This window comes from Aulonocara stuartgranti (genome assembly GCF_965226115.1).
Source record: "Aulonocara stuartgranti genome assembly, chromosome: 4".
In the NCBI taxonomy this organism is placed as follows: domain Eukaryota; kingdom Metazoa; phylum Chordata; class Actinopteri; order Cichliformes; family Cichlidae; genus Aulonocara; species Aulonocara stuartgranti.
In genome coordinates, this window is record NC_138942.1 from 19397634 (window position 1) to 19424655 (window position 27022).

Here is a 27022-nt window from a genome sequence, read left to right on the forward strand (position 1 = left end):
TGCAGCTCTGTGGCTTCCTGTTTCACTGTGGCGTTTGAGCACAATAATAAACGGCAGAATCTTCAGTTGCCAAGCTGCTCATGTGCAGATACACTTGATCCACATTATTGTCTCTAGAAATGGTGAAGCGATTCTGGGCAGATGTGGAATAACTTTTAGTGCTCCCACCCGGAGCAGAAATGAAGGATACCCACTCCAACCCTTTTCCTCCAGCCTGTCTGATCCAGCTGATAGCAGCATCACTATCTGATATTCCTGCATATGTACAAGTCAGTTTGTGAGAATCTGCAGGGTGTTTTATCACTGGTTCAGACTCAGTGAGCGTCTGACTGCATGAATGCAGAGCTGTGGTAGTTACCAGGAATCACTGATAGCATTGAAGCATTATAGATGTAGATAAAAACATATTGAAAAGTTGTTGTCTGTCTCATTTACTCGTCTTCACTTTGTTGTGAACTAATTAAAGATTGGCAGATCAATATTTGCATGAACTCCTCCTTAAAGTGTCAAAACCAAGTAACACATTAAAATGCATTTAAATGAAACCTGTTGATAAGAGGTTAGACCTACTTACTTAGAGTGTGGTTTTGTTGATTGTAAATGTCGTATTAAAGTAAAAGCTTAATATTTGTAGGGTCTGGTTGATTTAAAAATTTGAGACATGTCCAATAGAACAAAGAACAATAATAAATGAAAGAATCTTCTTTTTCCAAGCTGTTAATATGCAGATGCTCCTGATCCTGAGTGTTGTCTCTGGAAATGGTGAAAAAAGTGGAATAATATGTATCGCTTCCACTCGGACCAGAAATGTAGACAACCCACTCTGCCTTTAGCTTATTGGAGCTTATGGCTTTAGCTACCCACACCAATTCTCTGAACTTCGTGAGTTCATTTATAAAACAAGCTTTATATGTATTTATTTTTTTCTTATTATTTTTCAAGATTTTATATCAAATGAGAGTTGGAATTAATATTTTCCTTTTGTGCTAAATTTATGCAGTTTCACTGTCTTCACTGATCAAATTTCCTGCAACTGGCTGTGAGTGAAATGAGCTGAAGGCACAAGGTAACTTACTTCTTTCAAAACAGTTTGGCAGCTGCAAGTGAACAAATTTGGGATTTGTTTTTTACGGTTTAATGTTTCTATCTAGGGGCTTAAATTTAGGACTGTTACGTTTCATATACAACGTCAGCAGTCACAAAGGTGATGTCTTACAAGTCCAGCTAGTTCTATACGATTTAATGACCACACCATTAGACAATTGTATTTTTACTCATTTGTATCATGGATAACTCCATCAGTATTTAACTCACTAGGCTGAAATGGTTCAGTGGTCCTCACACACACAGTTTTTGCATGGCCTTTCAGTCTCTTATTTCACTGTGGCTATCGTGCACAGTAATAAACAGCAGAATCTTCCTGTTTGAGGCTGTTCACCACTAAATTCACACGATTTTGGGAAGTGTCTTTGGTGATGGAAAACTGGCCTTGAAGACTTTGGGCAAATATTGTGCCAGTCCCATCATCAATGCGTCCGATCCATTCTAGTCCTTTCCCAGGTTTTTGACGAATCCAGTGCAACCAAGACAGAGCGATTCCTTGAACTCTACAGGACAGAGTGACTGATTGTCCTGGTCTGCTGACCACTGGCTCTGACGAGGTGAGAGACTGACAGCAAGCAGCTGAAAGAAATAGAGAGTTTATATGATGGGAAGGAGCTGAGATCCAAATATTCTCTTCCTATCTTGTCTCTTCCTAACAGATTTCACTCACCTGAGATGAGAGTCAAAAGGAGCAGACTCTGTACAATGGCCATGGTCATAACCTGGTTGAGACTTCAACTGTAAATGCTGATACGAATGAGAGATTTTTATGCTGTGTAGGCAGAGTGGGTGGGTATTTAGGTCAGTTTGGATTTGCCTGTTTGTGTATCTGACATGCAGTTAAAGAAAGAGACACGAAACAAGTTAACATTTTGTTGCAACACTACATATAAATACATACAGCAAAATATATTTGCATTGTCAATTTGTGATTTTTCTTAGTGTGTTTAATATTTTTTTATGTGTGTTAGTTATTTGGAAGTAAGTATACTAGAATGTTTTGTCAGCTCTCTAATATAGTGTAAGCTATACTATCACAGTAATGAAATGTCACAGATAAGGAGGCCGACAGTCAAATGATGCTCAGGTTTTCAAGCACCAGAATAAACTGCAACAAAAATGATTGCACGGTCACTGTTGAACTACCTGTTGAAAACCTTTTTGTCGTTTCTTTGGATACTGACAGAGGTGAGGAACTTGTCATTATGTGCCCTCTAGTGTTCAACATTGTTTTTCAGTACAACCCCTCCCCAGTCCCCTTCCACTGTCTTATTTTTGCTGTTTGTACCCAGACAGTTATTCCAGTGGCGGGCATATCCTTTATGAACAGTGGAGGTTGCAGGTTTTAAGTAATTATTAGAGTTAATATGTCGAGTTCTTTTGTTCATACAACAGGCTCATACAAACTCACAATTCATAACATATCATTCTTCTTTTTTCTTACTTCTGTAAATAAAACAATTCATTTATTCTATGTTCTGTTTTGTCTGTTTGTTTCATACTGCATCAGCCAAAATCTACATCCTAGTTATAAAAGCAAACCTATATAGTGAATGTGGTTTAATATAAGCGTGCTAGTTGTTAAGCTGTACTGATAGTTTGAATCATTTTGGTATTGAATAGTACACTAAAGAATCATCTGTGTATTTGGGTGAGACAGATAGATTTATGATACATTGTGACTTCTCTGTGGAAGATGAAGTAGAAACACATTTGTTAATTCATGTTCATATTCAAATTTACATTATCCATGTCTTTTTGCACGTCTCTTGGTGGCTTGGACTACTGTATCCCTAACATGTAAACAATTATAAGAGACGGTTTCAGTTCAATTCAGTTCAATTTTATTAATCTAGTTTCAAATCTAATGGGATCCTCCAGGTCTTTTAACCACTGGTTCAGACTGTTTTGTAGTCTGACTATCATCATCTGTCAGGTTAAAAATAATAAAAGAAAGTGATCTTCTTTTATAACATAATAAGAGTCATTATAAGTGAAAAATCTTCACCTGCCAAGAACACAGTTAAAAGCAGCAGTCCTGCCCTGTAGTCCATACTGTTAAACTGTGAGTCCACTGCTCTCTGTCATCGTCTCTGCTGTCAGATAAGTAGACATTAACACCTCCTCACTGGAATGACTCAATTTTAATTAATTTGGGCATCATTTGGTCAACATGTGTTAAATTTAGACATACTTAAACCACATTTAGCATGTCTCTAATATAACTCAAAGTGCTTTTAGTGCACTCAAATTAATATTTTACTTTTTTTTTAAATCTTTGTAACATTTTCTAATTGATATAATTTGAAACATTTCCATATTTCATGAAACATTTACTTTGAAATTCAAGTCTTTTTGTTTGTTTTGTTTGTTTTTTCAATAAAGATATTGAAATTAGATATAAAAAGAAAAATGTTCTTTATCATAGGGACAAACAAAAATACATCCTATGAGGTTTTCAATAAGATGGAAGACAGTATTGTTCTGGCACAATAAAAAAATGGCTGGCTGTGGAGACTTTACTACTGGAATGAAGAATCCATGAATCTGCCCTGGACTGACTGTGGGTAACAGATACTACATTAAAACCAGATGTTATATGGATGACTCTGCTATGATCTGACAATCAACACTGATAGGTTTGTAGCTTGAACCTATTCGCTGGAACGTTGAAGACAATATAATTACACAGCAAGCAAGACACGAAGTAGGCAAAGTTCTTCATGTTTCTCGTGCACGGGAGAGAACCGGACAAACGCCGTTCCTTCGCTTGACCCCAGTTGCTCTCGTCCGCTCCCCCTTAACACTGCTCTTTTATTGAGGTTATATGAATATGCATAGGTTCATTAACATACGACATGTACATACACACAAAGAGTACCTTGCCTGTGTGTGTGTGTGTGTGTGTGGGGTGTGTGGGACTTCCCTAACCCTGCTGGTCTCGAAGTCCAGCAGTTCATCAAACCAAAAGGCACTTAGACTAAGACAGATATAGATACGTTTATCCTACCATAAAACAATAAGACAAGGTACGACCTCTCCCATGCTCCCAGGATGTGGGTGTGCACACAAAGTTTGCAGACTATTAAGGATCAAACCTCTACCAATCTAAAACTAATTATAAAACTCTAGGCATATATAAGTAGATATTTCTAAGCATAAATAACAATCAACAATACAAAACCTAACAAAGACACCTTGGAACAATGACAGCAACCACCAGAGTGTAAGCCATGTTAACAGTATCCCTGCTAGGTATTCCATCCATACATCAATGAAAGAATCCATAATGACACAAAGTGATGACCACACACTACACACTTTGGTCACCTGAAATAAGGGCCAAAGTTGCATGCTCTGTTCAGTGTTGTTGTACTTGGCTGAGACCTCAGCTGTGAAGCCTGAAATGTATGATAGGTATAGGGGTAGAATGGATGTTTGAGTGTGCTTATTTATGAGTCTGAGGTGCAGCTTGAGAAGGACGCAACCTGTGGTTTACAAAATACTGAGACATGTTGCAACTACACAATCAATAACACTATTCATTTCTGAAAGTCTTTCAACATGTGTGAATTTGTTAATAACTGGGAGTAAGAATAAATCACACACAGCTGTGTGTTAAATTTAATCAAATGAATATACTTGAATATACTTGGGAGTTGTGTGTTAGGGAAGAAGTGAGCAGTGACCGTTAATTCATGTCATTTTTTCATGTCATTGTTGATATTCAAGTTTACACCATGCATGTCTTGCAGGTTTCTGAGTATTTGTGCAGGTCTCTTGGTGTTCTGGATCACTGTGTCACTAACACGCACACAGTAATAAACAGCTGTGTCCTCGGTCTGCAGATTTTGGCCTGTTATTGTTGCTGTTCTGGCAGAAGTGTCTCTGCTGTAGCTGAACTTGTTCTTTAAATCACCATTTTGCCGAAGGGTGCCTCCACCCCACTGATGAGAAATCCAGTCCATTGCTTTTCCTTCACGCTGTCTGATCCAACCTGTTGCATAGCTGTTATCAGTCATAGAATAACCAGAAACCTGGCAGGTGATAGAAAAAGACTGTCCAGGCTGCACAGACCTTGAGTCTGGCTGAATGAGATCAATACTGTACACACCTGTGAAAACAGAAATTAACATTACATCCATCATTCATCTGATAATTAAGTATTTCTAATATATTTATATGAGGGAATTTACTAAAAGCTCCTCACATGATCCAGCAGCCAGCAGCAGTATCAGAGCTAACATGATTGATGCTAAAGAGGAAATCTTTAAGCTGATCTGTCTTTTCACTGAGAGGCAGACATCACTCTGCGACATCACTCCCTTTTAAGTAACTATTATTTGCATATTCTTGAATATATTATGTTTTGATCCATTTAAGGTATTAGCAGTAGGTATATAGACAATTTGTTTTAAATGTAATGTATTGTTATAATTCTTTGTTCAATTGAGCGAATCTGTTATATCTAGAACACACAGTCCCAGACTGACAGATGTCACTGACTTTGGTTCTTAGCTGTTCCTAACTTTCTTTAGATCGTGGCATGATGTGTTGCTTTTTAAAAAATTTTGTAGCCTAATGCACTTTGTCATACAGGTCATTTTTAAATGATTTTAAGAAATTGAACTCATTATCCAAAAAAAATGTGGTTATTCTCAATCGGTAAAAGGCTTGTCATTGCATGCTCTCTAGTGTTGAACATAACTGTTCAACACACACTCCAAAGGCTTAGCCCTTAAATTTGTACATGTGGCTTTTTTCTGCTACAAAACAATGATCTTAATGAGGAGTTGTTTTTTGTAAAGCTTGCCTTGTGTGTGATGTTAGTAGAGCCAGCTTTTTTATGTTTTAGTGCATACTTCTATTGGTAATAATGATCACTGATCAATGACCAAAAAGAACCTATGAATAAACATTTTGCTTCCTCTCTTCCTCCCAGCAAAAAGATTACCAAGATAAAGATAATTTGTGTATTTGTGATAGTGACAATTTGCAGAATGTGTGGGAATCAGAACGATGTGACACTGACTGTCCTCCAATGTTCTGATAAGCACTACTTTTTGTTCAGAATACTAAAAGTTGAGGTTTCTGTTTCTGGCAATGATTTTAACAACAAAATCACACAAGCATTGTCTCTGGGGTATGAGAGAATAGTCTTAAGTTGTATTTTTAACAAACATACATTATGGTGGATTTTGTACAGCCATTCAACCAGCTCCAGTCACTGTGGCTCTCGAGCACAATAATAAACAGCAGTGTCTTCAGTCTTCAGGCTGTTCATCTGCAGATACAGCTGCTCTTTGCTGTTGTCTCTGGAGATGGTAAACCGGCCTTGTACTGACTGAGAGTAGTAGATGCTGCCCCCACCATTACTAATGATTGCAATCCACTCCAGTCCTTTTCCAGGAGCCTGTCTGATCCAGGCCATCCACCTGCTACTGAAATCAATGTTGGAGCCTGTACAGGTCAGTCTGTGGGAATCTGCTGGCCTTTTAACCACTGATTCAGACTGTGTTATAGTCTGACTATCAACACCTGTCGGATTAAAAAAAGAACAAAGAAAAGTGGTCATTTACTATAACATAGTAAGACCAAACAACAAAATATTTATATCTGTAAGTGAAAAATCTTCACCTGCCAAGAACACAGTTAAAAGCAGCAGTCCTGCCCTGAAGTCCATATTGTTAAAGTGTGAGTCCACTGCTCTCTGTCATCCTTTCTGCTGTTAGATAAGTACACATGAAAGACATTGCTGTTTTGCATTAACTCCTCCTCACTGGAAGAACTCAGTTAGAATGAATCATTTTCTCAACATGTTTAGAGTCCACACAAATTTAAACCACATTATAATGTTTGATTTGAGCCAGAAATTAATTAAATACAAGTTTAAGCATGTTTTACATTTTGAACCTTATATCATTTCAAACATTTCTACATTTCAGCAAAAATACTTTTTGAAATCAAATTAAAATTTACGTTTTTTTTTCCTTCATAGGAAATTTTCTTATAAATAAATACGAAAATAGGAGAGATTTTAGTCATTACCATGACAATGAAATTAGCATGACTGTAAGCGCAAGACAGAAAAAATAAAATGCTGTTTATCATAGTTAAAATAGTAGTAGTACTTCTTGTGAGATTTGTACTCCTTTGTCACTCTATTCACTGCCTAATTTGCTAATAATGAAGACTTAATTCTTCTGGTACAAACACTAAGAGAGGCTGTTACATACTTTAGTGTAATAACATAAAGAAACTAAAAATAGCATGCTTGCAATGACTGAATGCACAGAAGATGCAAGCGTGAGCATGTGCAAAACACAAAAACTAAATGCTTTCATAGCCAAGCATACATGAAGGACAGGAACCACCAGATGCTCTGGCAAATCTGCTTTATTGTGCACCTGATCCTGGCCTGCTCAGGTGTGGGTGTGAGCTCCACCCACTAATTACCTAAAAGAAAGAAAACCAGAAAACAAGGCCAGTCATCAGACCATCACTATAGAAAGATGCTAGAAGAGTAGCTTGGATTTTAGAGTTTGTGTTTAGTGTTTGGAGACAAAGAGATGAGATTTTAGGAAATGTGTTTTAGCAATTCAGAAAAACTGTAACAGGTTGTTTCCTAAGGATGTTCATGTTGATGTCATTTTTAAAATCTTTTCCTGACTTTCCATATATAAATTTGTATTAAAAAAGATATCTCAAGGTTTTAATGTTACCAATTAGATGTGTATTTGTAATTTTTAAAATAATATTATTTATGCCTTTTTTTAGATGGACAGCAGACAGGAAAGCAGGGAGAGTTCATGAAGACACACGGTCAAATCACCTGTTAACTGATCGAAACCTTGGATTTTTTTTTTCTTTAATAAATTTTAATTGCTGTGTTTTATGTTTAACTATTTATTGTGATCTATTTTAAACTCTGACATGGGTAGGTGTTTCTCACACATAAAGACATAGCTTTAGTGTTATGGAAATGCATTTATTTTCTTAATGTTTTTTTTTTCATGCGAGAAGTGAGCATGAAATTGTTCATTTTTATATTTCCATCATTTTTGTTTTGCAGGTGTCTGAGTTTTCGCACAGGTCTGTCAATGTTTTGCACCACTGTGCGGTATCGCACACAGTAATACACAGCTGTGTCATCGGTCTGCATATTCTGTCCTGTTATTGTTGCTGTTCTGGCAGAAGTGTCTCTGCTGTAGCTGAACTTGTCCTTTAAAGCATCATTTTGCCGAAGACCACTAGTACCCCACTGATAAAAAATCCAATCCATTGCTTTTCCTTCACGCTGTCTGATCCAACCTGTTGCATAGCTGTCATCAGTTAAAGAATAACCAGAGACCTGACAGGTGACAGTCAAAGACTGTCCAAGCTGCACCATCCTTGAGTCTGGCTGGATGAGATCTATACTGTACACACCTGTGGAAACAGAAATCAACAGTGAAACCATTATTTATCTGATTATTCTTCATTTTGAATGTTTTTTTGTTTGTTTTTTATTTCAATCCACTAAAACCCCTCACATGATCCAGCAGCCAGCAGCAGTATCAGAGCTAACATGACTGCAGTATAAACTGAAATGATGTGAGCTTGGCTATCTCTTACTGACACATTTATCACACTCCTTTAAGATACTATTATTTGCATATCCTTTACATTTTTTTTTACATTGTGATCAGCTTCAGTTATAAATGCATAATGTTACAACTTGAACTGTATTATATTATTGTATATAATTGTGCAATATATTGTATTCAATTGTTTAATACCATAAAAAAATACCATACCATTAAAAAAAAAAGGAAAAGTGTTGAAATAAAACCTGCTTTCATTTTTTTTCCTTTTCAGTTTTGGAATTGCCTGATCCGAGTGTAAGAAGCACTTCGATGTAATAGATTTGAAAAAAAAAAAACAAAGAAAAACACACAAGACAAGGACATCTCTGATAGTGGCAACTTTTGTAATTGGTTGGAGTTGTCGATATTTGAATTTGTACTAGTAGAATATGAGTGCAGGACTAAGCTAAGAGCTCATTGTTGTTTTTCATGTTTGATTTCTTCTGAAAATTTAAATCCACAGCTTAATGCAAAGAAAAAGGATAAAACTTGTTGTTGAAAAATCATCATTGTGCTTGGCACAATGATGATTTGTGTGATGATGTGTGTGAGTGATGAGACCAGTTCAATGGTTTCCCTTCACACTTTCCGACCCCACCTGTTGCATTGGTGCTCTCATAGAATAAACATTTTTTTATTTGATTTTTTTCAAATTTTGGAATAATTTAATCCCATGTGAGTCTTTGAGTGTGAGCTTCTCAAGATACTGTCTTTTGAGATCCAAGGAAGTCAGAAACTGATCACAAGTAACTCAAAGTTTAACAAAGTTTAGCTGACAGTTAGTTAGTAATCAAATATGCAAAGCTCAGTTTGTCTTCATCTCTTCCTCCTCCCTTGAAATAATACCCACAATGACGTAGGTTTGTGATGGCGACAACTTGTTCAAAGGTTGCGTGGGTTAGTAAAATGTAAATTTGCATTAGAACAAGAAGAGTACAGGATGAAGTTGCTGCAAAAAAAGTAAGAGATAAATAAAACTTGAGCAGTGCTAGCATTTCTACTTTGTTGTTTCTTCTTAAAATTGAGAAATACAACTTAATTTATATAAGAAAGTGGAGTCATCACTAAGCTAACTGTTTTCTGAAAAGACAGATTTGTTACTATGAAATGAGGAGAAGCAGAACAATTTTCATTCAAAATACTAAAATGTGATTATTTCTGTTAGTGATACATAGACCATGATTTTGGTAAACACATTGGTATAAAGTCATTGTCTGCTTAGTAAAAATCATTTTTATTTTTGTGTTTTACAAACATGCATTCTGAAGGATTTTGTATGACTCTTCAAGCACCTCCAGTCACTGTGAGTCTCCAGCACAATAGTAACCAGCAGAATCTTCAGTCTTCAGACTGTTCATCTGCAGATACAGCTGCTGTCTTTTGTTGTCTCTGGAGATGGTAAACTGGCCTCTAACTGACTGACAGTGATAGATCTCACCACTGTCATATTTGATAGTGGCAACCCACTCCAGTCCTTTTCCAGGAGCCTGTCTAACCCAGCTCATCCAGGAGTTGCTGAATGTCAATCCAGAGGCTGTACAGGTCAGCCTGTGGGAATCTCCAGCACTTATAACTGCTGGTTCAGACTCAGTTAGAGTCTGACCATAAATACCTAACAAAAGAAAGGAAAGTTGTCATGCTATAAACTGGTAAATTAATGAAGTCAAAACATCTTAGTAAAATAAATAAATAAACAAACCTGTCCAACAGAGAGTTAAAAGCAGCAGTTGTGCTCTGAAGTCCATACTGTTAAACTGTGAGTCCACTGCTCTCTGTCATCCCCTCTGCTATAAGTAGAAATGAAAAACATCTGAGTTTGCATTGACTCCTCCTCACCTGCTGCAGTGAACTTTGCCATTTAGTCATTATGCATTGAACCTGGGCTATTTAATTGCCTTATACTGTTAGATTGAAGCTATAAATGTATTTCATTCAGTAAATGTTAGAAAGATACTATATAGATATATCACTATATTTGTTAAAGTCACTTGTCTTTCTTTCTTTTTTTCTTTCTTTTTACAAAAATCTGTTTGTGTATGTATTTATCATCATTAGTATATTATGATTAAAATAATATATATAATATTATTATATTATTTATTTTATATTTTTTCATATTAATATATTAGTCTGATTATTATTATTGTTATTTATTATTATTATTATTTAGTATAAGACAAGTAAGGTAAAGATTGTTCTGGGAGTTGTAGGGTTGGTTTATATGACACATTTAAAGGTTGTGGTATTAAAATTTAGTTTTAAGCTACAAATATGAATAGAATGTTGCATCCTCAAAAGGAAATGAATTACTAAAGAAATAAAAGATGTCTGACTCCGTGGAGAGGTGCTTACAATAAATCATCAGTAAGGAGAAACAGATGAAAACTGATCAAAACTGGGCATCTGGAAGGCTGATAGCATACAGGGCGTGTTGTAATAGCTATTGTAGAGGATGTGCAGGTAAATGTTTTTTTTATTTTTATTAATAACTTTAATCTATGAAAAAGGCGTGGCACAATGCTGGAAAATACAAACTTGGTGGGTGGGGGACTCTTCAAACCACTAGTCCTTTGCGTGACTTGTTTCAGTTTATTTACAGTGATCAACTATGTGTTCACGTTTTCTGCACTTCATCATTTGTCTGTGTGATAAAAAAACAAAACAAAAAAAAACCAAAACCCTCATGTCTTCTCATATTACATCACATTGTGACTTTAAGTAAAATCAGTCTTAAATGCTCAACTTGCCATGATGCTTGAAATCAGTGAGGTTTTTGTGCACCTGCTCCTCTGGTTTCACTCACTGTGCTTTGTCGGGCACAGAAGTAAACAGCAGAATCTTCTGCTGTCAGGCTCTTGATCTCGAGGTACTGAGTGCTGCTGGGAACGTCTTCAGTCATGAGGAAACGACTTTGAAAGGAGCTGCTATAGCTAGCAGAATTTGAACCTGAATCCATTCTACCAATCCACTCCAGAGCTTTCCCGGCCCTCTGTCGTATCCAGCTGAAATATCCGCTTGTCATGGTATAACCAGATACGATACATGACATCTTTACTATCTCTCCGGGTCTTTTCAGCTCAGAGGACGACTGATCCAGCTTAACATCACTCCATACTCCTGTAAGCAAACAGATCATCATCAATGTTTGCAAAGAGAAAAATTTTTTAATTAAAATTGTAATTAAAAAAATAAATAAATTATTACCCTGTACAGTGACAACAAACAGCAAAGTCCAGACAATTGTGTTTCCCATTTTTTCATAAATGTTGTAAACTGTATGAGCTTGACTTGGGATATGCTTATAAAAATTTACCATGCTTATAAAAGAAGATGAATTTGCATAGATCCCCCCACCCCCGCCCCACCCCCGCCCGCACCACCACCATTGTTAGACAAAAGACCATGTGAGAGTTAAATGTCAAAGACCACCTCTGAAATGTCACTTCTTATCCATGAATTTTTTTCTTCTTCCTCTACTTCTTCTTTATTATTATCAATATTATTATTGGTGTTTTATTTATAAACATACACATTTTTTTATATTATCATCACCACTTTCTTTCTTTAAAAAGCTACTTATGATTTGTCAGCGATTTTTATTATGACAGAGAAACTGTTCAGAATGATCCCAAAAATCGATTCAGTTCATCTAAATGTAACAATTTCAGTTTTCTTCAGTCATCCAAGTGACCTAATGAGTGAAAAAACGTCTCCCACTGAAAATGCCTGATTCTGTTCATATGTCTAGATGAACAGAATCAATTTTGGGGATATCCTTAACTGGATTGAGCATGCATCAAGACACTGTTCAGAATGATGAATAAAATATTTGTCACTGTCTTTTCTCTGCATGAAATAAAATTCCTATCAGGAAACAAGAGACCACTGGTGCATGAATGTTTTGCTACTGAAACACACCAACAGGCAAATATTTTATTTATCTATTGTTTTGAACCACTTTGGTCCTACGTAACTAGCAGAAAAGAAGATGCAGTTGTGTTTTTACTAAAAGATACATTTATTCATACACCTCCTATCAAGGATGACCTGATAAAACCGAATTGAAATAACCACACATATGTTAATTCACACTGCCATCATTCACATTTACAATAATTTAGTTACTCGTAGCTGAGTGATTTTGCAGGGTTTTTTTAATCGGTTTGTATTACTGTGTTACTAACAAGCACACAGTAATGAACAGCTGTCAAACATGCTGTCTGACCCAACGTGTTACACAGCTGTCATTAGTTATAGAATAACCAGAGACCTGGCAGCTGATGGTCAAAGTCTTTCCAGGCTGCACAGCCATTGAGTCTGATTGGATAAGATCAATATCGTCTGGTTTCAATGTGTCTACCACACATATGCCTTCATACTCCATCACTTTCATTCTACTGAATTTGAGACAATAATAGGGACAGGCAATTTGAGATTTGACATTTGAGATAAAAAACAAGAGCACAGGCAGTACATGTCTCCTTACTGATGAAAAATAAAATCTATTGGTTGTCCTTCATGCTATCTTAACCCATCCTGTTGCACAGTTGTTATTTGGTTGAGAGTGAAATAGCTAATCCAAAGATTAGTTTTTCTTTCTGTGCTGGAAAGCAAACTTACTTGCTTGAAATGACACGCTAGGGACAGGCTTAGGGCGTCGGGGGGTTCCCCGGAGGCATCTTCCTTGGGGGGCTCAACCCGGGGTAGCGGTGATGTCCGGTTGGGGGCTCTGTTGGCTCTCAGGTGACTGTTTCCTCGCGGCTGCGTGCAGCGGGGCTAGGGGAGGGTCTGTGCTGACGGACGTGGGTTACTGACCTGGTAGCCTGGATGCCCCTGGGTGGGTCCGGGATGGGCGTGAGGTTCTGGGGGCGCTCCGTCTCTGGGCTGGGGCCCGGGCCGGGCCTCGGGGGCTTGGGTCCTGGTTGGTGTGTTGCCGGGGTTGTGGGCGGGTGGGTGCATGGGGGCCCAGCCCTGGAGCAGGGTGCCGCCGGTGCATTGAGCCACCTGGGGGGCTCTTCAACTGGTGGGGGAGATGGTCACATCTGCAGGAGCTTTCCTCTCTTCAGGGACTCTCTCTGCAGGAGGGGGAGATACAGGAGAGGTGGAGGAAGATCTCAGCCTGGGCGTTTACTGTCTTATGTAGTCTGGAAGATGAGTGGATGGTGGGGTGGGTGCAGTTTTCTCTGGGGTGGGGTTGCGTGAACTGTCCCGGGCTCTGTGGAGCCGGGAGGCGCTGCTGCACTGGGCCCCAGTCTGGATGGGCCTGGGCCCCCTTTCCCTGGCGGGTCGCGGAGTGTGGGAGTGCCTACTGGGGTCAGCGGGGGAGCTGGCCCCAGGGAAGGGTCATCTGCCCCTCCCTTCCTTCCCTCCCCATCTCCAGCTGCCTCCCTCTTCCCGCTCCACCACAACCACCCACACATGCAGGGCCTTGGAGTAGGGGTATGTCACCAGGGTGCAGAGGAGGCTACCCCCCCCCCCCCCCCCCCCCCCGTCCCCTTCCGGCTGCCTCTGCCTCAATTTTATCCCACAACTTAGACATTCACATTATTCACACTCTCAATACACATACATATAGGATCTTGGGGGTGGGCACAATCACGGAGTCCATATTACCATCAGGGTGTACACCTCACCCCTGGCGTCGTTGCCCACCTCTCAATTTTAAATACACTTAGACATTGAGGGCTATCAGGAGGGACTATGCGCTTACCTGCTGCTCCTTGGCAGGTAGCTCTATGCCCTCCTGGGTTTTAATTGCACCTTAGAACACACATGCATCAACACTACAATGAGCGGGTGGAGGGAGGTTTGGAGTCTTCTCCCACCCCCATTCTCTGCGGCCTGCTGGAGCGGGAGGGCTAGGAGGAGGAGTTGGCTGTCCGACTGCGGTCTGGGGTGTGGGGCCTCCCTGCTGCTACGGAGTCGGGGCGGTCTGCCTCTCCCCACCGCAGGGAAAAGGGTAACACCACCTGGGTCTGGGTGCGGTTCCCCCCTCCAGGGGCACCTAGACCCGGTTTGTAGAGTACGCTTGGGGAGTGTGATCGTGTGTACAGCGTCTCTTTATGTCTGTCTCCACGTTGGTTGAGTGTGGAGTGAGTGCATATGAGAGCATGAGGGGGGGAATGGATGTTTGTGTCTGTGTGTGCCTGTATGTCTGTGTCTATATGTCAGGTCCTCCAAGGTTTGTAGGCCTATCTCCACCCACCACCACTTCCCCTGCCAGTGGCGGACTCCCTCAGGTGTCGGTGCGTTGGTGGTTCTTTGTGTCTGGGGGTGGGCGTCCAGGTACACACCAGCTCACTCCTTGGCGGCCGCTTATCGGGGCCTGGAACCTGGGGCTCGCTCGGTCCACTTCGGAGGTGGGGTGCCCCCGGCCTCTCGGCCTGGGGCTCGGTCACTCAGGCACAGCTGGCTGCCGGCGGAGCTCACGGGCGCGTCACTGCAACTCCCCCTGGCTTCTGCTCCGCGGCTGCTGAGTGACCCCTCATCTGGGACTCTCCTCAGCTCTTACTGGGACAGTGGCGCAGCTGCCCCTCTGTTGGTCTTCCATGGTCTGTTGTGTTCTGGGGGCCTCTGGATATCTGGAGTTTTGATCTCCTCCATACCTGCTTCATACCCTGGAGGACGGGGCTGTGGCCCCCCCACACTCCCTAGCAGATCGTTACATGGAGAAGCCTTTGGAATACAAGCACGCTGATCCACACAGGTATGCACACAGGTGTACACTGCTCGTAGACTTAAATTACACCTTTCTTGGCTACTACTTCGAAGCACATCTGTCCTGCGTGCTGCACAACAACATTGAATATTTACTATCTACTGCTGTTTACACTTAGCTAGATTAATGCGATGGTGTTGTGTTTAGTATGTTGCTTTGTTTTTTTTGTTTTTTTGCTTGTTTTCTATTCTTCTCTCAACAGGTGATCCAGGAGATTTTTACTTTTTTTTCTCCCCCCTTTCTCACTGTCCCTCTCCCCTTCTGTTTTTCCTTTCCTTCCTCTTTCTTTTCCTATCCCTCACTCATGTCTGTCCCGTCTGTAACATCTGAAAATAAAATATAATAAATAAAGATCGACCAAATGGACCAATACGGCAATGCCACGATGATCCATTTGGCAAAGTAAATCCATTGGGTATCCTTGTTGGTCTTCAGACAACAATTCTGATGGCTAAAGAACCAAATGGGACAGGCAAAAAAAAAAAAAAAAAAAAAAAAAAGAAATGACACGCTACAGGGAGACATATTGCATATTTGACTTTGAGAAGTTTAATAATAATGTGTATGTGTTAGCCCCTGCAGGGAAATTACTCCTCTGCATTTAACCCATTTACCGAGTGAAGCAGCAGGCAGCCACTCCGGGGAGCAGAGTGTAGGGTACTTTGCTCATTCCCTTTTAAAACCTATTTTTCATTAAAAGCAGAGCAAAGAATGTAACATGACCAGGTAGAAAATAAATCATAATCTGATTCATAAACAACACACTTTCTTCTTAATGCACAGAAAAAACAAACAAACTACGTACTAATTTCTTTTTCTTAAAGAAACTAACGTGAAACGCTGCTGACTCACACATGAAGGTGCAGTCATTTCCTTGCTGATCCTAAATGAAGAGACTTAACACTGACTGCCCTCTAGTGTACTGATACGATCTGTCACATTGGTTTTGAGTCTAAATTTTTAATCATAATTTTGATCATCAAATTCTAAAGGGTGCTTTGTGAGACTGTTTTTTTATTTGTTTTTTTATTATTTTATTTTTAATTTGTTTTTATTTTTCTTGGGATGTAAGGGTCAGTGAAACAAATTCCATTAAAACCAGACTAAAACTGCTGTCTCTCAAGATGGTGAACCGGCCTTGTTGCTGAGCATTTGTGCAGATCTGTAAAGTGCACTTCTAACCCTGATCAAAATTCCAGTCCAATGGTTTGTCTTTCAGATCCAATCAGTTGCATAGCTGCCATCAGTCAAAGAATAACCAGAGACATGATAGGTGATGGCCAAAGACTGTCATGGCTGCACAAGTATTTAGTCTGGCTGATAAAATCAATACTGTGCCCACCTGTGAAAGAATAAATCAATATCCATCATTCATCTGGCCACTTAGTGACTCTTACGTGTTTATTTGAGTGAATCCAGTGAAATTGGATGCAGCTGTAAGATCAGAGCTACAGAGAACATGAAGCTGAACTGATGTGGGTTCTTCTGTTCCCCCACTGATGCAGTCACACACTTCATTTCAATAAGGAGAGATCACTTGGAAGAATTTAACATCATTTATTGAGATAGAGAAATCAATGTATTTGGTGATTAGACTCTAATGACCCATTATGGCAGAACAGAATCACAGCGGTGATAGAATTTAGGACAGGGCAAGAACGTGACTGGACCAGAGTAGTGAAGTCAGTACCGAGATTTACCGTGTGGGAAAGCAGTAGACATGTAAACAGAAGAGAAGCTGGAGACCCAAGAAAGCAGGCAGATAAATGATTACAGAGCTCACTTATCAGTCCAATCAATTGATAGGAAGCTCTAAATGCTGATTAAACTTGTATTTGATTAATTACATTTAAATATACAGTTTGTTGTTTGGCTGCACCTAGAAATCCTGTCCATAAAAATTATGAACAGAACCGGTGACAAAGGGCAGCCCTGGCGGAGCCCATCACCCACCGGGAACGAGTCCGACTTATTGCCGGCAATGCGAACTAAGCTCTTGCAACGGTTGTATAGGGATCGAATGGCCCGTAGCAATAGGCCAGACACCCCATACTCCCGCAACACCTCCCACAGGACACCCCGAGGGACACGGCCGAATGCCTTCTCTTAGTCCACAAAACACATGTAGACTGGTTGGGCAAACTCCCATGCACCCTCTTCAGCCTTCAAACTGTTCATCTGCATTGTTGGGGAGTAAGGGAATACATGTACTGGCGTTACATATTTAAAATACAGAATATGAGTAACTATTTTTGGTTACAGTTATTGTTTAAAAAGGTGATATTCAGAATACAGTTACTTTGCAGAAATAAATGGATTACACAGCTGTCTATTACACTATTACAGTAATAGTCTTAATAGATTAAGTATTAGAATATTGTCATAATACCACAGTTATGATGAAAGATAAATATATCATAAAGGACTGTAGGATTTTGTACAGCTGCTTAAACAATTTCAGTCACTGTGAGTCTCGAGCACAGTAATAAACAGCAGAATCTTCAGTCTTCAGACTGTCAGAGTCTGCCCATCAAGACCTATCAATAGAAACAAACAGGCGGTTAAGAAAATAAACTATTTTCAACATAAACAAACATAAGTACCTGAAAAGAGTTTTTGTAAAGAATTTTACCTGCACAGCAGAAGGTCAAAATAAGTAGCACTATGCTGCAGACCATCTTGTTTAACTTAATCAGTCCACTATTCTCTCCAGACTCTAAGCAGCCAGATAAGTAGGTGGAAGACATGTAAATGTTTGCATATGTTGGGGACCTCAAACACTGGAGTACTCAAATACTTTTCATTTCAAATTAATCTGAAATCATCCAATGTAACATTTTCATCTATTTCTCATCAAAAACACATTTACAAAATTTAAAGAAAATGTAGTATTAAATTATGCCTTAACATCTGAAAAACCGTTTACAGCTCTGATAATATGAAGTGCAAAACTATTTTTTACAGATGCTTAGTGTTTTTCATAAAAACCCAAACTGTACTGTGTTTTGTGCGTACACGTTTAAATTAACACACATGGGCTCAAACCACAAGCCATATTAACTGAAGATTTTGAGACTTATTGTAAGTAATTTTGACAACATGGATTTCACTGGGTTTTTTTTGTTTGTTTTTTAATTGAACTTTTAATTGCAAAAGCAGGAAAACAGCAGTCACCAGCATATACATACACAGGACAAAGATGCATCTACATGTATAGCAGGACATGGGAGGCAGAAAGAAAAAGCCAACAGCAATAGTAATAAACAATGAAAAAGCAATAGTAATAAACAATCGTCCCTTTGTTGCCAGGGTAAATCCCGTAAGCCTGATTTCAACCTCTGAGCAGAAGGAGTGTCCAGGTGGGCCAAAAAAGGGTCCCATATGTGATAGAAAAGGAAAGGTTTGTCCTTAAGTGCTGTAGAGAAGGCTTCCATTGACCGCCTTTCTGAACAGGCAAACACAGAAAACTGTATCTCAGCCTAGGTCTTTTCTTACGCCATATAAAAGAAATAATTGAACCATTTAATTTTGACAAAACCTTTTTGGACAGAGCAAGCGGTAGCATCTGGAATAAATACAAGAGGCGAGGGAGGATATTCATCTTGACCAGATGAATACGACCTAAGAGAGACAGAGGGAGGCTGCACCACCTACCCAAATCGCGATTGATGGTCTGAATTAAAGGGGTGTAGTTCAGACTATACATTTCTTTTAGATTCGGTGAAATCTTTACCCCTAAATAAGTGAAACCGGGGGGAGACCAACGAAAAGGCTGAGAAATGTTTGGATCAACCTCATTTAGAACAGAGAGGGGCATAGCCTCACTTTTAGAAAAATTGATCTTGTGGCCTGAGAAGGAGCTGTATTGGGAAATTAATGCAACTAATATAGGAATTGAGTGAGCAGGAGAATTTAGAAAAATTAAGACGTCATCTGTATAAAGTGAAATCTTATGTTGAGAATTGTTCAAACAGAGTCCTTCAATAGCACCATCCTTCCTAATGGCTGTGGCAAGGGGTTCCATAGCCAGGGCGAATAACAAAGGGCTCAGCGGACAGCCCTGCCGACTGCCATGTTCAATACTGAAATTGTCCGACCTATAACCATTGGTAATCACTGCCGAAAGAGTGGAAGTATAAAGGATCTGGATCCATTTAACAAAGTTGTCACCTAAACCAAATTCTTGAAGTGTGAAAAGAAGAAACGGCCATTCCAGATGGTCAAAGGCCTTTTCAGCATCAAGTGAGATGACTAGAGCCTCAAGGTTAAACAAAGATGAGTGCTGAATAATGTTAACCCTTTAGAGCCGGTCGGAGCGGACACGCTCCATTTTGCGTAACTATTTTTAAATCCCGGTAGCTCTGCAACCACGTAAGCTAGCGCAATAATTTTTTTTGCATATGAAACCGGAGGAGTTGTACTTACATCTTATACCATCAGCTTGTCCTAGGTCACGGTTTCCTTCCACATATAGCTTTGCAAAAACTGCATAAAAAGCGCTTGCAGCAACAAAAACATAATATTCCAGAAACACGCTTTGCCGATCCGATCAGCTGTTTGTAACACTTCCTACGTCCATCAGCGTGAACTGTCGCATGTCCGCCATGGCCCGAAACCGGAAGTGACGTCATTTTGCGGAAATGTAGTTTTTTACGATTGGGGCCTTATGAGCCTATACTTGTGTTTTTAAAAGTTATGTTTGAGTTTATGACTTTCTGTGTCGTTTCTGGGATGCTTAGGACTCATATTGCACTGCTGGAAATAGTTTATTTTGATGCACATGCTGCTTTTTTGCAAATTTGCATTATAATATTTATTTTCGTTTTTCCTGCAGTATATGAAAATTGGTGTATTTCAAAAATAAAACTATGAAGACACTTAAAATAAATTTCCTGTGGTGGGAAACTAGTTTGTGCAACTTTTTTGTATTTACAGTTTTGAGGGATAAGCCTCTTAAATTTCTCTAACTACAAATATAAGTTAAAAAAACAAAAACGATTTTCAATTTTTTTGTAGTTTATTGCACTTTTTTGCAATTTATGTAATTACTATGCACCCAATGCAGACATATTATTAAAGTTTGGGCTATAATGGTTGTATTGATGTATAGCAACTTGAAATGCTCCCAAAAATGGCTCCACAGCATGTAAAAATATAATATAAGCTCTGGCGGACTTGGTTCTATGGTAGGTCTTAAAGGGTTAAGTAGGCGCCTCACGCTATGTGTGGAATACCACCCCCGTATAAAACCAGTTTGATCATTCTTAACGATCGAAGGTAGTATTGGCTCAAGACGTATAGCTAGGACCTTAGCAAGTATCTTCAAATCAAGATTTAAAACAGATATAGGCCTATAGGATGCGCATTCTTCTGGAGGTTTCCCCTTCTTCAGAATTAGCGAAATATTAGCCTCCATTAAGGAGGGGGGGAGAGTGCCTGCCTCAAAAGAGGACAGAAGCATCTTATACAGTGGGGAAGTCAGAATCTTACTAAATTTCTTAAAAAATTCCCCCGTGAACCCATCTGGACCCGGGGCTTTGTTATTTGGAAGCATCTGAATAACTTTCAAAATTTCACTTTGCGTTATAGGTTTACATAAATCATCCCTTTGGATTTCAGTAACTTTAGGTAAATTTAGTCCTAAGAAGAAGTGATGCATACCTTGTTCCAATGTTGATTTAAACTGGGAGGTATATAACTGCTTATAAAAAGTTTTAAAAGTATCATTAATAATTAAATTGTCATATTTAGGTAAACCAGATGAGTCTGTAACACATGGGATATTACAACCAGCACCCTTATTATGAAGAAGATTGGCCAGATAGCGGTTAGGTTTATTAGCAAACTCATATAACCTATGCCTCATGAAGAAAAGAGATTTCTCAGCCTTTCTTGTCAATAGTGCCTCCAAAGCTGTTTTAACCACCTGAATTTCATTCCTTAATTGCTCTGAAGGTGATTCATTATGTTTAGCTTGCAGTTTGTGCAATTCCAGTTCTAATTTCCGTTGTTCCATCTGATTTTTCTGCTTCAAGCCTGTTGAATATGATATAATCAGTCCACGGGTGTAAGCCTTCAGGGTGTCCCAAAGCAGGCCTGGAGAAACTTCAGGGGTTGCATTAACCTTTAAAAAAGTTCAAGCTGATCATTTAAAAAGATTTTGAATTTTGGGTCGTGAATCAAAAAATTGTTAAATCTCCAGGTATGAGACCGAGGGACAGGATTTAGACAAAAACCGGCGTATGATCTGATATAATATTATCGCCTATTGTACATCTCAAAATGTTTCCCAGTGATCGTTTGGGGGTGAAAACAAGATCGATTCTACTACTTGTTCTATGAACACCGGAAAAAAAAGTAAATTCTTTATCGTTAGGATGAAGAGTCCGCCAGGTATCAACCAGATCAAGTTCGTTACATGTATCTAAAAGTGCTTTGGCCCTTGTAGACATTTGAATTTGTTTAGGAGGGGATCTGTCCTTAGTTGTAGAAAAATAACAGTTAAAATCACCGGCTATCACAGAATTATCACAAACCCAATCAGAAAAGGAAGAGAAAGTATGAGCAATAAAGTCGTTAGACTGTACTGGTGGAAAGTAAATATTCAGAAATGACACCGCCTGACCACCTAGGGTGCCCTTTAAGGAAACATATCTACCAGACTTATCACAAATTGTTTGGTCAACTGTCAGCGGTAGGTGTTTATGTATTAAAATGGCTGCACCGCGGCTCTTACTCGTAAAAGGAGGAACTAAAAACTTGACCAACCCAATCACGTTTCAGTTTCAAGGTCAAGGTCAAGGTAACTTTATTTATACCCAAAGGCAAGGTAAATTTGCTTTACAGAAAAATGACAGCATTTGGCATCCCTTTAAAAACACACATACCTAGTAAATATATAAAGCTCACTGTGGCACATATATAATAATTTTGATATTTCGAATCAAAAACAGTTCTTATTTAATTCAGTGACAGCAATGGGGACGAAGCTATTTTTATAACGCTTTGTCCTACATCTCGGAAATAGAAACCTCCGTCCTGAGGGAAGAAGCTGAAATTCACCCCTTAGAGGATGGGGACCATTTTTAAGGATCGATAAAGCCATCCTCTGTACCTGCTTAGAGTACAGGGAGGCTAAACAAGACTGTGGCTCACCTATCAGACGACTGGACCATCTCACTAGCTGATGAGATAGTGAAATAGTTTTAGATGCTCCTGAGGAGACAGGTGAGTTTCTTGCAACAAGGCAACATGGACATTCTCCCTCTTAAGAAAACTCAATTTTTTTTTCCGTGTAATAGGGTTATGTATACCTCCTACATTCCAGGAACAAACATTTAACACTGAATTATCACTTATCATGCAATATTTGAAATAAGCATGGAACCACGCTCAGGTGACCAAAGCATAGCTGATATGTAGGGCTCCCAAACACTGCTCTACAACACCAGTGGCAAGTAAAATACACATAGAAAAACAAACGTCCTGCTTTGCTAACAATTAACAAAAAACTATTTACAAGAAACAGAACCGTCAAGAAACCAGTGAGTATGGAGGTCAGACAAAGGTCTCCAACACCCAGCAGGGGGCGCAAGCAAACTTTCCAACTTGGACATAGAAAGATGCTGGACCAGAGTACGAGTCTTTTCTTAATCAGTAACGTGAAATAGCTGCCCGCCCGCAGCTAAAACAAGGATTCGGATTATAAATGGCTAAATAAAACAGTCTATATGTATGGGGTTATTATCTCCTCGCAGACCCGAAAAGAAAAAAAGAAACCAAACAGAAAAAAATAACAATAATAATAAACAGGGGAAAAAAAAGTAAAAAGAAAGGAGGAGATGAGGGATTGGCGAATGCCTCAGGTATGGGACAGGAGCACAGATCAACAGTCCCCTGGAGCCACTGAGGATGAGTGCGGTCCCGCCCCTTGAGGCACGTTATCCAGGTAAGCTGAGACTGCTTCTGGAGTTCTAAAAGATTTCTCCTGGCCATCGATCTTGATCCTAAGGACAGCCGGGTACATCATGGCGAAGGGGACACCCATCTCCCTGAGGCGTTGTTTGACATGGTAGAATCCCTGGCGTTTCTTCAGAACAGCGGCGGAGAAGTCCTCGAATATCATAATAGGAATGCCGTTATGAAATAACGACTGCTTCCTCCTAGCCGCTTGCATGATCTGTGCTTTATCCTGGAAGTTGTGGAGCTTTATGATGACCGCGCGGGGCCGCTGGGCACTGGAAGGGAGGCGTGCAAGCACCTGGTGGCAGCGATCAATTTTAACAGCGCCGCCCTTGAAACTCACAGCCACCAACTCCGGTAACCACGTTTTGAAAAAAGACACAGGGTTGGTACCTTCACTGCCTTCGGGTAGCCCAATAACACGTATGTTACACCGTCGGCTCCTGTTCTCCAAGTCATCAATCTTATCCAAAGCGGCCTCCAGCTTAAGCTCCACTTCAGAAATCTTGGCGCCATATCCCGCTGTAACATCTTCCTGCGTTGATATACGCGCCTCTGCCTCCTTCATTTTAAGATCCAATGCAGAGATGTTAGCTGCGCATGTTTCCAGTCTTTTCAGAACTGGATCAATCTTCTCAAAGGAGGCCTCCACAGCCTTCAGCACCTCCGCCGATATCCTCTCCACCAATTTGTCGACGTCCATTTGGCCGAGAAGTGGGGACGACTGGGCCTCCGCCATAACCGCTGCAGCATGATCGCTGAGCGGAGGGTGATTTTTGCCCAGTTTCGACCCGAGGTTGAGCTTCTTCTGGGCGCTTGGCATTGTACGAAGTTTAAAAGTCGAAATAAACAGAGACTTTAACCAAATAAGACATATATAAAGGCCTAAACAAATGCCAAGCTGCGGGAGCGGGCGAGAAACACAGCTACTCCGCCATTGACGTCACGTGACCCCCCTGGATTTCACTGTTGAAATTGTATCTTCATTAAGTGTAGGATCAACACCTTATAAGCTTTACATTAAATTCCTGTTTGTAATGGACTGAAACCTGCTTTCAAAGTTTTCAAGTGGTTATTTTATATTGATTTGGGTATTACCAGGCAACACATATATAATAGGGGTGCAACGATACACAAAATTCACGGTTCGGTTCGATACTTTGGTGTCATGGTTCGATATTTTTTCGATACAAAAAAATGTTTATGTCTTTTTAATTTGTCATTTATCAAAATTATAAATATATATTTTAACTCAAAAGTACAGTTTTTAAATGTAATGTTGCTGAAACAACAAAATAATTTAAAAATAAAATAAATCTATCTGATCGAGAAATCACTCATCTTTGGAAAAGAGAGTGTATTACAGAGAAATGGCTCTTTCCAAAATAAAAGCTATACTATACGCTTCTTCTGGGCTATATTCTCAGCAGCATATTAAACATATCAGGTCCCCATAAGGAGAATCATGTGCTAACGGCTGTCTAAATGACTCGGGTAAAGTTTGTAGCATTAATCTCATTAAACATTAACACATTACGACAAGTTACCGCGGATCGCCCCGTGCGTGGGGCTGGACGGCGTCAACACGTTAACAAGCTAACTGCACTAGTTCCCACCAATTGAGCATTGCGTGGCACATCCGACATGCTGTTTTACTTTTGTTCATGACGCGCTTACCTTCAGGGTCATACTTCACATGAAAACCAAAATAGTTCCAAATGCCACATCTGAATGAGGGTGGGGGAGGTTGAATTTCGGGTAGCGTTGAGGCAGTTGCCATGTTGCAACTAGCTTAGCTTCTGTCTTGCTAGCTTGCCCTGCACTCAGTGGATCTGCACTCGACAGTGCAGCCTAGGCGGAGTAGTTGAACGCAGATCCACTGAGCGCTCAACACAGACAGCATCGTCAGAAGGAAAGTTGATAAAATAAATAAAAAATGTTGTATTGTTCGATACATATGCGTACCGAACCAAAAGCACTGTATCGAACGGTTCAATATCGATACGAGTATTGTTGCACCCCTAATATATACATATAAATGTACTTAGTGATAAATATTAAAATATGATAAGACCTCTTAATTAAACCAGATATAACCAGATGTAATACATACAAAGTCAGATATGCTATGTAGTTGTAATAAAAAGAGGAAGTATTTTTTGTGTGACGGCTCCGTTACTGTCTCTCACTGTGTCTCTCCTGGCACAGTAATACACTGCTGTGTCCTCAGTCTTCAGATTGTTCATGTGTAGATAGACTTTACTGCTGGAGTCATCTCTTGAGATGGTGAATCTACCCAGTACAGATTGGGAATAATAGATAGGAGTACTAGATGTGTGTACCAAAGCAATCCACTCCAGCCCTTTTCCAGGAGCCTGTCGGATCCAGTTCCACACTTCGCTACTAAAGCTAAATCCAGATGTTGTACAGGTGAGTCTGTGTGACTCTCCAGGTCCTTTGACAGCTGGTTCAGACTCTGTTATAGTCCAACCTTTAACACAACTTGAAACAATGAGAGCAACCAACAGAAGTGTTAACTTTCTGTAAGCCATGTTGACAGTGACTCAGGTATGTTTTCACGCCTTTAAATATGATCATGTAAAAGATCATTGATAATTTGTTTACATCAAGCTCCTCCTCTTACATTCAAATTCTGTGTTTAAATTCAAATCTCAGGGGTTTAAAAGGTGTCAAAAGGCCCTCATTATAAATTATTTGATGTTTTTTTCTTTCAACTTTTGATTACAGCTAGTTTTTGTCTTGCAATGCTCAGTATTGTTACCGAATTGTTACCTAAAGGCAATAAGTTTTGTCACAGCACTGAAATATATTTGTTCTCAGTAGAGGGAGAACTGATTAATATTTATTTTCTTTCATTGATTCCACTGCTGTTTAGCTTTAACTTTATGTTAGATGTTTGTTTTTGTTTTTTTAAAATGTTGACTTCAAGCCCCGCAGCAGTATCTGTGGACAGTCACCAAGGTAATTAACAAAATGTCGCTCTCTTTCTGTGCCTCAATATCCTGCTGATGAGATTCATAAAAAGGTGTTTTGGGGTTTCTCAACACACACAATCTGTAATTAAAACATCACTGACTACTGACTGTCAAGGCTTGCTGCGTAGCAGGCAGGAGTCAGGCCCACATGCAGAACTCAGAATCAGGAAACAAGGACTAGAAGCAAAGAAAACAAATTTAGTATCATTGAACAACAAAAGCATAATCAGAGGACTAAATATAAGGCTTGGACATAAAGTACATAAATCCAAAAGGATACATCAAAATCCCAGAAAAATTCCAAACTCAGGGGCCATTTTTACTAACTTTTATTTGCAGTTTCTTTTTTTAAAAATTTTCAAACATACCACACAGCAATGTTCTTATTTGTCTTCTGATACGTTTATATATTAAATGTACTTTAGAAATGTGTCTTAAATCATATGTAGTTAGTATGTTTTTGGGTAAACAAAAAGTTTTATGATAAATAATGTTTTGAGGATGTTTTTACTTTAATCCACTACAATTGGAAACTTTATTTTCTCGGCCCTGTTGAAGTTAGTTTCTGATCAGTTTGGCACAGTTTAACTGGAGCTAGTCTTTGTACTTCAGATGCT

At 39.5% G+C, this 27022-nt stretch overlaps 1 protein-coding gene across 4 annotated transcripts in view; it reads right to left on the bottom strand.

Moving 5' to 3' along the window:
- Positions 1-27022, bottom strand: part of LOC309705082 (uncharacterized protein) — a 143005-nt gene that overhangs the window by 96469 nt on the left and 19514 nt on the right. The window contains exons 1-2 of one of the 4 annotated variants that reach the window (XM_082530651.1): positions 10429-10504; positions 10057-10341 (exon numbers count right to left, since the gene is read on the bottom strand). The exons of the other annotated variants lie outside the window; for them this stretch is intronic. Of the exons in view, the coding sequence (XP_082386777.1) occupies positions 10057-10341; positions 10429-10474 (331 nt within the window). The 5' untranslated portion in view covers positions 10475-10504. Of the gene's footprint in view, positions 1-10056; positions 10342-10428; positions 10505-27022 lie in introns of those variants that run through there. 4 annotated transcript variants of the gene reach the window in all.